At 41.8% G+C, this 12040-nt stretch overlaps 1 protein-coding gene across 3 annotated transcripts in view; it reads right to left on the bottom strand.

The window, feature by feature from the left end:
- Window positions 1-12040, bottom strand: part of LOC123498026 (activating signal cointegrator 1 complex subunit 2 homolog) — a 37269-nt gene that overhangs the window by 24947 nt on the left and 282 nt on the right. For 2 of the 3 annotated variants that reach the window (XR_006672621.1, XR_006672622.1), the window contains exons 1-2: window positions 10062-12040; window positions 9076-9218 (exon numbers count right to left, since the gene is read on the bottom strand). The exon at window positions 10062-12040 is cut by the window's right edge. Coding sequence is in view for 1 of the 3 variants with exons in the window: in XM_045245105.1 (XP_045101040.1) it covers window positions 11235-12035 (801 nt within the window). In the remaining 2 variants the exon portion in view is untranslated. Of the gene's footprint in view, window positions 1-8206; window positions 9219-10061 lie in introns of those variants that run through there. The other variant, XM_045245105.1, reaches the window with a different exon arrangement.

Here is a 12040-nt window from a genome sequence, read left to right as displayed (position 1 = left end):
GAATTTGGAAAAAGTAAATTTTTTTTTTTTTTTTTTTTTTTTTTACATTACAAGGGCACTGGCCAAGGGAAAACAAAGTGTTGAAAAAAAAAAATCCCGCTGGTTGCCAGGCCCTGTTAAAAGGAAAGTAGGAGAAAGAGAAAAAACAAAAAAATCTAAAAGGAGGGTCCAGTTAACGTAAGAGGTGTCTTGACACTCCTCTTTTGAAAGAGTTTAAGTCATAGGCAGGTGGAAATACAGACACAGGTAGAGAGTTCCAGAGTTTACCAGTGTAGGGAATGAAGGAGTGAAGATACTGGTTAACTCTTGCATTAGGAAGATGGACAGAATAGGGATGAGAAGAAGTAGAGAGTCTTGTGCAGCGAGGCCGCAGGAGGGGGAAGGCATGCAGTTAGCAAGTTCAGAAGAGCAGACAGCATGAAAACAGCGGTAGAAGACAGATAAAGATGCAACATTGCGGCGGTGACTTAAAGAATCAAGACAGTCAGTTAGAGGAGAAGAGTTGATAAGACGAAAAGCTTTAGATTCCACCTTGTTTAGTAAAGCTGTGTGTGGATCCCCCAGACATGAGAGCCATACTCCATACACGGGCGGATAAGGCCCTGTACAGAGCAAGCAGCTGGGAGGGAGAGAAAATGGACGAAGACGCCACAGGACACCTAACTTCTTGGAAGCTGATTTAGCAAGAGTAGAGATGTGAAATTTCCAGTTTAGATTTTTAGTGAAGGATAGACCGAGTGTGTTTAATGTAGAGGAGAGGGAAGTTGAGTGTTATTGAAGAAGAGAGGATAGTTGTCTGGAAGGTTATGTCGAGTAGATAGTTGTAGAAATTGAGTTTTGAGGCATTGAACAAAACCAGGTTTTCTCTGCCCCAATCAGAAACAAGTGAAAGATCAGAAGTTAGGCGTCCTATAGCATCTCGCCTTGAGTCATTTAATTGTTGTTGGGTTGGGCGTCTGTTGAACGCTGTTGAATAATGCAAGGTGGTATCATCAGCATAGGAGTGGATAGGGCATTGAGTCAGATTTAGGAGATCATTGATGAATAATAGAAAGAGAGTGGGTGATAGGACAGAACCCTGTGGAACACCACTGTTGATAGTTTTAGGGAAGAACAGTGACCGTCTACTACAGCAGCAATAGAACGATCGGAAAGGAAACTGGAGATGAAGGTACAGAGAGAAGGATAGAATCCGTAGGAGGGTAGTTTAGAAATTAAAGATTTGTGCCAGACTCTATCGAAGGCTTTCGATATGTCAAGGCCGACAGCAAAGGTTTCACCGAAGTCCCTAAAAGAGGATGACCAAGATTCAGTTAGGAAAGTAAGAAGATCACCAGTAGATCTGCCTTTACGGAAACCATACTGGCAATCAGAGAGAAGGTTGTGAGCTGATAGATGCCTCATTATCTTCCTATTAAGGATAGACTCAAAGGCTTTAGAAAGGCAGGAAATCAAAGCTATAGGGCGGTAGTTAGAAGGATTGGAGTGGTCACCTTTTTAGGGACAGGTTGAATGTGAGCAAACTTCCAGCAAGAAGGATAAATAGAAGTAGAGAGACACAGATGAAAGAGTTTGACCAGGCAGTGAGCGAGTTCGGAAGCACAGTTTTGAGAACAACAGGAGGGACTCCATCCGGACCGTAAGCCTTCCGAGAATCAAGGCCAGAGAGGGCCAGGAAAACGTCTTTATAAAGAATTTTAATTTTAGGGATGAAGTAGTCAGAGGGTGGAGGAGTAGGAGGAATATGCCCAGAATCATCCAAAGTTGAGTTGGTAGCAAAGGTTTGAGCGAAGAGTTCAGCTTTAGAAAAGAAGAGACAGCTGTAGAGCCATCTGGATGAAGTAAAGGAGGGAAAGACGAAGAAGTAAAGTTGTTAGAGATATTATTGGCTAGATGCCAGAAATCTCGAGAGGAGTTAGAATTGGAAAGACTTTGACATTTTCTATTGATGAAAGAGTTTTTAGTAAGTTGGAGAATAGATTTGGCATGATTACGGGCAGAAATATATAGGGCATGAGTTTCAGCAGTTGGATGGCTACGGAACCGTTTGTGAGCCGCCTCTATCATTGACAGCACGAGAACAAGCAGAGTTAAACCAAGGCTTTTTAGCTTTAGGGTTAGAGAAAGTATGAGGAATGTATAGCTCCATGCCAGAGATAATCACCTCTGTTATGCGCTCGGCACAAAGAGAAGGATCTCTGACATGAAAACAATAATCATCCCAAGGAAATCAGAATAGTACTGCCTTAGTTCCTCCCACTTAGCAGAGTTAAAATGCCAGAAGCACCTCCGCTTAGGCGGGTCCTGAGGCTGCACTGGAGTGATAGAACAGGTAACGGAAATTAGATTGTGGTCGGAGGAGCCCAACGGAGAGGAAAGTTTAACAGAGTAAGCAGAAGGGTTGGAGGTTAGGAAAAGATCAAGAATGTTGGGCGTGTCTCCAAGGCGGTCAGGAATACGGGTAGGGAACTGCACTAGCTGCTCTAGGTCATGAAGGATAGCAAAGTTGAAGGTTTGTTCACCAGGTTGGTCAGTGAAAGAAGATGAAAGCCAAAGCTGGTGGTGAACATTGAAATCCCTAAAATGGAGATCTCAGCAAAAGGAAAGTGAGATAAGATGTGCTCCACCTTGGAAGTCAAATAGTCAAAGAATTTTACATAGTCAGAGGAATTAGGTGAGAGGTATACAGCACAGATGAATTTAGTTAGAGAGTGACATTGAAGTCTTAGCCAGATGGTAGAAAATTCTGAAGATTCAAGATTGTGGGCACGAGAGCAAGTGGTGTCGTTACGCACGTATGCGCAACATCCAGCTTTGGATTGAAAATGAGGATAGAGCAAGTAGGAGGAACAGAAAAGGGCTGCTGTCAGTAGTCACAGACAACTGTGTTTCAGTTAGGAAGAGAAGATGAGGTTTAGTAGAGGAGAGGTGGTGTTCCACAGATTGAAAATTAGAACGAAGGCCACGAATGTTGCAGAAATTGATAGTGAAAGTATTAGATGAAGTGTCAAGACACCCAAGGTCGACAGCAGAGGGGCAGTCCGACCTGGGGACATTTATGGTCCCTCCCAGAGGGGACTCCGAGGCAGGGCGTGGTGAAGCCATTATTAAATTTTGATTTGAAGAGAGTGTAAAAGTGTAAGGTGTTGTAGTGTAGTGTAGGAAGTAGTAGAAGTTGTCTTTAGAGGGCAGGCTGCAGCTGCTCAATTGTATAAATCAGACCACAAAGGGAACCGGGAAGAGAGGACACGGGGAATCACTCAGTCTGCAGCACTGCCTACATCCCCGTAAGTACCTCTCCTGGAGTATTCCACCGGGCGGCAGGTGACTACTGCCTACACGGGAATTACAAAATGGAAAATTTGAGTTTGGAAAGGTCTAAAGAGGAAATGGATTTAGGGGTGACAATTACAGAAGGCTTAGCCCCACACAGGCATATAAATGAAATCACAGGAGAAGTAACAAATCTGCTAAGGAGAATTAAAATGACCTTCTCATATTTGGATGCTGATATGATGAAAAAGTTAATTAGTTCTATGATAAGACCAAGACTGGAGTATGCGACGATCGTGTGGTCCCCTCACACTAAGAAGAATATTAGAAAATTGGAGAGGGTGCAAAGGGCAGCCACAAAGTTAGTACCGGAACTGAAGGATTTGACTTACGAGGAGCGGTTGAAAAAACTGGAAATTCCAACACTTGAAAGTAGGAGAGAAAAGGGAGACTGATAGGTATTTATAAAATGGTGAGTAACCTGGATAAAGTGGATGGAGACTTTTAAGCCTAGAAACAAGGGCTACAAGGGGACATAGGAAGAAATTGGAGGTGCAGTGTATAAGAAACATTAAGAAGTACAGTTTCCCTCATAGAGCTGTGGACACCTGGAATGGATTAGATATAGACATCATAAATGCAGTCAGTGTTCACAGTTTCAAAGCTAAGCTGGACGAAACAAGGTATAAAGACGGGTCAATATGAGCTTGCTATCCTCCCATAAACTACAACTAGGTAAATAAATACACATGTCATAACCTGATGCAGCAGCAGAAGCAACACATGAAAAACAAACATACCTACGGGAGAATTGTGACATTGACCCTGCTATAAATAGAAGCCAGCTGGGTCAAGATGCTGTGGGTCAAGAAACTATTAACAAGAGAATAGGCTGCCGGAGATCAGATTTCAAACCAGGAGCTGATCCAGGCAGATGTCCAAGACCAAATGACTTTGGAACGACCTTGGGGAGTAGTGTAAGTCACACATGGTTCCCCACGTGGAGTTAAACATGGATGGTGAACTTGACTGGCCAATAAGCAACCTGGCTATCCTGATCAGACCAATAAGAAACTGGCCATCTTAGTAGGTATATACACCACGTGGAGTGACACATGATTGGTGCATAAATATGACCAATAAACAACCTGAATATCATAGTTAGACCAATAAGGAACTAGCTATTGTTGTAGGGGAAAAAGTGAACTACTGAAACGCTAATAGGATGATGTATTTCCGGAACTGTACTATGGTTAAGAATGATTTGATGGTATTTTGTATGTGTTTTTATCCTTATGTTGTTCACACGTGGAGTGATCTCTGAATGGTGGATGGTAAACTAGGCGTGGAAGAAAAAAAGTGCGAGACATTGGGTATAAAAAAGGCTGGACCTACAAGAAAAAAGGGTTCGGTTGACGAGAGAAGAAAGCGAGAGACAGAAGCCGAGAGGTTGCGGTTCCAGTCACGAGAGGAGAGGAACCATTGAGTCATGCACAGACTCTTCCTTGTATTAGTGAGTAGAGCTCTATAATTGATAATGCAGTCTAAGACATTGTATGTGTTATTTAAGTGAAAGGAGGAAACAATTACAGGATGTGTATTTACTAGGATGTTGTATTAAGATTTTATGTTTGTGTAGTGCAATTTTGACAGTTGATGCATTATTTCATATTGAGAAGTTATATACATATGACATATTGTGGTATATATATGTGAGTTGAGTTCAAGCATTGCTTTGATATTTGGATGCATCAGCTGTGAAATTGGCACGTGATGAATTCTTGGGATTTCTAGCGTTATGTGATTAATATTGGTGAAGGATTTACGGCCTCAGGCGTCCACCTCTCCTGGCAACCTGCTGTCCTTCACCTTACTTGTGCCTTCTTGAGGAAGACCAGCCAGCTACCATGCCTGTGATACCCACATAGGACTACCTCAGGGCTCGTAAGGATCCATACATCTTCGTGGCCTCTTTTGGATTCTTATGAGCCCTGGGGTAGTCCAGTGTAGGTATCACAGGCGTGGTAGCTGGCCGGTCTTCCTCAAGAAGGCACAAGTCAGGCAAAGGACAGCAGTTTGCCAGGAAGGGTGGACGCCTGAGGCTGCCAAGATGGTGAGCAGGTCGAGTGTTGTGGTGGCCAGGGCGGAGACCCGGGAGCGTAATGCAGTATATTGAGAGAGGAGGCGTGGGCATTGAAACAGGAAATGTTCCATGGCCTCAGGGGTAGTCCTACACCAAGGACAGAAGTGGTCACGAGACAGTCGACGTATGCGATGCAAGTAAGGAGTATGTATGGTGTGGCCCAGGCGGAGGCAGGCAGAAAACATATATATATATATATATATATATATATATATATATATATATATATATATATATATATATATATATATGTTTTATTTGCCTTATAAGTTCATAACCATGAGAAAATGCAGAGAAAAATAGGGGGTGGGGAAGGAAGCATGGGAGAAATTTTAAGTTACTCCTAACGTTTTCTATGAAAGTACTCGCTTCCAACAGATGGCAGCACTGTTGCTGTCCTCCAAACTTTAACCCATACCAAAACTTCCTCTCTGTATATTCCTTGGTCTCGCCGCCTCAGTTGAGCGAGTGGCTGGCAAGGCGACCATCTTGCCTCTCATCACTTCATAATTAGTCCATCTCTAGTACACATGATGCGATGTGATATAATGATGAGTTGGTGGCTCCACTCAGAGTCATGTCTGGCTTACAATGAGTTAAATATGCCAATAATAGATGATCATAGGAACGACCTGCCTCAAGCTAACCTGACTTTGTTTACCTTTCATATTATGTCATTTTTTTTGTTTTTACTGCTTCCATTACCATTGCTAACGAACACAAACAAATAAGGCAATGATCTCTTAAAAACTGCCCAGATATACGATGATACCTGACAATACAATCTGGGCAGGAAGAGGAGTGCTATGGTGAAGCTGTAAGGCTGCCCGAGATGAGGATGGCAGCTGCCCTGCCAGCCGGCCACCACTTCACTCTTTATTTACCTGAATTATGTAGTGCTGCTGTTTGATGGTGCTTAAATCAAGCTTAGTGCAGGAACAAGGAGCCGTAATTATGCAACCATTACTGAGAGAGAGAGAGAGAGAGAGAGAGAGAGAGAGAGAGAGAGAGAGAACCAAACACAGGAGGTTGCGCGGTGGTCGGCTGGTTGGCAGCTTGAGTCGGGAATTGTTGTGAACGGGGTCGTGACTCGGGGTGGTGCGTAATATTAATATATGTATATACTATTTCAGTTTATTTGAATAGCAGCTTACTGATCAGTCAGCTGAAACTTTAACATATTATCTTACTTACACATAATATATACTAATGTTAATACATCTACACAACACAAGGATCTTGAATAACAGAAGGCGGCATGACGTCACAAAAGTGAAACTGATGCACTACTGGTCCACTGCTGCCCCTACCCACATTACACCCAAACATTACTATTACCCATTAAAAATACATGGTAACATCCAAGCTGTGTTCCTTATTTTCTGTTTTATGTCCATGTTTCGAGGCTGCCTGCCATATTATGTGACCATAAAAGACTAGTAAATAGTCGTGTCATACTGCGCCACGAAGATTTAGATGGTATATATATATATATATATATATATATATATATATATATATATATATATATATATATATATATATATATATACACAATAAAGTCCCGAGTTACGTCGGTCTCGAGTTACGTCAAACTCGTAGTTACGTCAGTCCACTATAAGGCAATTTAAGATTTAAAAAATTGAAAATTTATAAATCGTAAAGCGCAGGATTTATTGTTATTGTTGGTGGTTACCCGTCATACTGCCCGCCTCACGCTTGAATACAATAACACCCTGTCCACCCTTCTGGCGGCCTCAGGGCCACCTCTCTCGGCAACCTGCAGTCCTTCGCGTTCGTGGCCCTAATCAACAACAAAAACAAACTTGTGTTTCATATTCCTATATAGTTGTAAATAATATAACAATATAATCTTTAACTTACCTGAATGACCATAAACAATGATTGGTTAAAAACTCGATAATATGCTTTGAAATGTACGGAAACTTGAGTTACGTACAAAATCGACTTACGTTATGTTTCAGGAACGTAATTCTGACGTAAACCGAGACCTTACTGTATGTATGTATATATATATATATATATATATATATATATATATATATATATATATATATATATATATATATATCATACATAAAAACTAAATAATAGTGTTTTTCCAGCTTTTGGTGGACTTGGATATGAGATGGGAATGCTGTCTTTGGGGCAAACGTATGGTTGGACCAGGTCCTGTACACATGTAAATATGCATAACTTGAAACATATTAATCAATCAATCAATCAATCAATCAATATTGTTACGGCCCGCCCGTAACATACTCCACTACCATCACCTCCTCTGCTTGCTACCTCGTTCGCCACCTCTCCACCTCACCTTCCACGCCGTCTCATGAACCTTCCACGCCGCCGTCTCATGAACCCTCCACGTCACCGTCTCATGAAGCCCCGCTACTGTCCCGAAGTTGGATTCATGCGGCCCCATTTGACTCCAGCGGAAGTGTTAAAGCAAGCTCGGCTTTTTGGAAAGTGAGTCGAGGTCCAGGCCTCAACCAGTGAACACAACGCCTCTTGGACTACTGTGGGATCAACCATCACCCAGCACTTCACTTCCGTTTTTTCCACATTGCCTCCATATAGGATTAGTATTATTGTTAGGTATTAAGTTGGGTTCTTTATTGTTGTATCTATTTCTGTGTATATGTATATGTGTATGTCAGTTTCATATGTTTCATGTTATATCTATGTGTATGTCAGTTTCATTATGGGGTTATTAAAATAGCTTTTGAAAGTGGCCCCTTTGCATTTCCTCACCAGTTGAACCTGCAGTGTTTTTTTTTATTGTTATTGTTCACCGGCTCCCCGATGCCAATCTTACCCGTTTAACTGGTGAACGTAACAATATTAATTTGTGAAGGAAATGAAATAGCCTATCATACCATCAATCAGGGGCCATCAATCTGCAGAAATTTTTGGAGGAAGATTGCTTGTGCTGACGCTCTAGTATGCCGCTCGAGCTGATTTGAGCTTGACTTGTCCAAATACCTCTAATAACTGCTAGAGGAACAGAGGCCACACACTTGAATAGAACTGCATGTGTTATTCACGGTCGCCTACTAGTCAGTGGTCACCCAGCCAGCCATCCCTATTACAGACAGAGCAAGCTCAAAGTTAAATAAACCGATCTTTGGGTAGGACCGAGACAGCACCACACTCCACACACCGCGACAGTGAAGCCACAACCCCCCGAATTGCATCCTGTACCTACTTGCTGCTAGGTGAACAGGGTTACACATTAAATTAAACAAGCTTGCCCATTTGCCTTGCCGCACCTGGAACTTGAAGCCTCACTTTCTTGGTTGTGAGCCGAATGTGCTAACCACCTTGACTAAACTACATGGTGTGTGTGTGTATTTACCTAGTTGTAGTTTTACAGGGCCTGGGCTTTATGCTTGTGTGGCCCCCGTCTCCATATCTACACTTATCCATTTTTTCTTTAAAACTATGCACACTCATTGCTGACACCACTTCCTCACTCAAACTGTTCCACGTCTCAACACATCTTTGTGGGGAAACTATATTTTTTCCTATTGACATATATGAAAATACATATATTGAAACTTTTCCCCTGCAAAGATGTGTTGCTACTTATGAGCCCTAGGATAGTCCTGCAGGAGTATGACAGGTGCGATCCTTACATATGTTACGAGGAATTCCACATGCAGTGATCACTTGGCAGGTCATTGATTGGTTCAAGCGAACTTCTCCGTGGAGAACATGGAACCTTCGCTTGAGTTGTCCAATGCCACGCTCCACAATGCATCATGTTTGCTTGTGTTCTCTGAAATGTAACCATAATGTCAAAGGTATGCAAGTTCCATAAACTAATTGAACATAATATCCACTATAAATAGGTATGCATTACAAATATGTGAAAGTAACTGCATTTAACCTCAACAAAAAAGAAACAAGTAAACCTAACCACAACTAATTAGAAACAAATAATTGTAATGTCACCTCACTCCAAACAGCTGAGTATAAACAGAACTAAATATAAACAGGCAAAAACAAAAATAATTATAAACAGACCATTCTACCCTCAGCAAACTATAAAAAGCTGAATTTAATCACAACAAATTATAAACATGTGAAACTTGATATCATAAGGGTCATTCTTACTTCAAGTAACTTTAAACACCTGAATTTATTCACAGCAAATTATGAACAGGTGAAAATGAATATGAAAAAGGTACTTCTAACCTTAACAAACTATAAACAGCTGAATTTAACCAAGACTAATTATAAACAGGTAATAATGATTACTCTCTACAGGTTATTCTGACCACAGCTAAATCACAACAAAGTATAAACAGGTAGTTCTAACCACAATCAAATCACTATTAACAGCTGTATTTAGCTATAAATGCATTAGTGAAATCTAATAAAAACTAACAATACATGATTTATCTATCAAAATGTAATCATAATCAGCTGCACCAACCCACAGCTAGCAGTACATCACTAAATATAACCAAAACTAACAATAAATAACAAAATTTACCTAATTCACATGTCTTCTTAGCAGTATCGAAAACTGACAAGTTGTAATACTAAATTTCTGAGTTTAATTGATGAATAGGCACAGTATTTCAAATTTACTTCATAACTTTAATTTATATCTTACCTGTTGTATGCTTCTTGATAATCATGCTGGCATTCTCTGTCACTGTATGGAATCAGCAGCCACCGTTTGGAGGTGTATCCACTGTCTCCCAGTAAATAACACCCAGCTGGTATTGTATGGTCTTCAAATAAATGACACAAGCCACTGTGATTTAAGATCCGGGAGTCATGGGTTGATCCTGGCCGCTTTACAACCATATAAAAATGTTTGTAATTTGCATAAAAAACCACTTGCACATTGATGCTGTGAAAATTATTCCTGTTCACAAACACCACCTCATTTACTGTGTAGCAACTATCCTCACATGGGTACAGTCTATAACCTCCACAACACCTGGAAATCTCCACTTTCTTCCTCTGCAATTCCTCTGCTGCTGCCCTTGGGAATCTCAGGAATCTTCTTATGTTGGCAGGAGTCACTAAAGTACTGAGGGTTGGTGTGATGGCTCTACTTATGGTTGACTGTGACAAACCAAAGTTATCAGCACTGCACTGCACTGCTGCATTTTCCCAGTGGCTAAATACTGGAGTGTTATTGCCCCTTTCATCTCTGGAGGCATGCTTCTTTCTGAAGTGTTTCTAATCTCCTCTCGTACCAAGTCTGTCACATATCAAAGTCCAGCACGATCTAACCTGTAACTTCTCACAAATTTAGCATCATCTTAAACATGGAAGGGGTCCATTCTTGGGTGGAAAGTCCTCAGGTGGGGAGCTTCATATTGTTGTTGGTGGGCCATTCTTCCTCTTGCGGTTTTTCAGATCTACTTAGGACACCCTCTGCCCATTGACAACTCAACGCCGAGATAATAATTTTCATAACGGTTAGGACTGTTGATGAATACTTCCTATTTTGTTATGAAAATTCACAAGGAGATAGGAATTTTCACAAGGACTTAGGAACTTTTTTGATACTAAGAAGTTTGATGCATACGGCCCCTGATTCTTAACTTTTATTCACAAGATGTAATATGGTACAATACTTGTGAAAGCCACTGTTTTTGCACTTGGCCAGTCTCATCAGTTTAAGATTGCGAAAGAAATCATATATACATTGTTTTTGTGGTTTCTATATTTACATACATGGAAATGGAAATGACTAGGTTTTAGTGCATTTCTGTTTATTTATCAATATCACAAAATTTTGGATGGGCACTTAGTGTTTTTGTTAGAATGTTCAGAAAGTGCAAGGCTGCTGCGTTATGTTGGCTGACGGGTGCGGCGGCTGCTGAGGAGGTTGTTGCGGCGGGCTGATTGAGAGGGGCAGCAGCGAGCTGAGCGACGCAGGTGGCAGGTGTTTGTTGTTGGCCAGATCCTTGCTTGTTGTACTGTGTTGTGGAGGCAGCACCTGCTTCGTGTTGGCGAACAGGTGCGGTGGCTGCTGAGGAAGTAGTTGTGGCGGGCTGGTTGAGTGGAGCGGCGGCGAGCTGGGTAATGCGGGTGGCAGGTGTGCGTGGTTGATCAGGTCGTCGTTGGTGTTGTCCTTCCTGAGCATGGCCTGATCTGTCGCATTTAACACTTCTCCTCTCGGCAGTGGTTTGTTTGTATGTTGTGCTGGAATCTTCGTTTGTTGTGGTGTATCGTCAACATCTATATGTGTGCTGGGTCCGGAAGCTGCCGTAGCCTGAGATGTTATTTTGGTTTGGCTGGCCAGTTCCATGAGTAGCACTTTCGTGCTGCTCATTTCTTCTTTCAATGTTATGTGAAGGGCTGTGACCATGGTTTGCAGATCTTGGTTTGCCTTTTGCAATATATCTTGATTCAGTTTTAGTGTTTTTACTTCCTGACACAGTGTCTCGACTTCGTCCTGTAAGCTGCTCTGGGTAACTGTGGCCGCTGTTTTGGTAGTTGGTGGAGGTAGAGTCAGTGATGGGCATTGTATAGGCTCACTCATCTCCCTGGTGCTGGCTGTCGTGGCTGGGTGATGGTGGTCGGTGCTCGTCCCCTGGGATGGTAGGCTGGAGGCTTGAGGCCTCATTCGTT

This window comes from Portunus trituberculatus, chromosome 7 (assembly GCF_017591435.1).
Source record: "Portunus trituberculatus isolate SZX2019 chromosome 7, ASM1759143v1, whole genome shotgun sequence".
NCBI lineage: Eukaryota > Metazoa > Arthropoda > Malacostraca > Decapoda > Portunidae > Portunus > Portunus trituberculatus.
The sequence above is the reverse complement of the archived record's forward strand: the minus strand, read 5'-3'. Positions and strand labels throughout refer to the sequence as shown.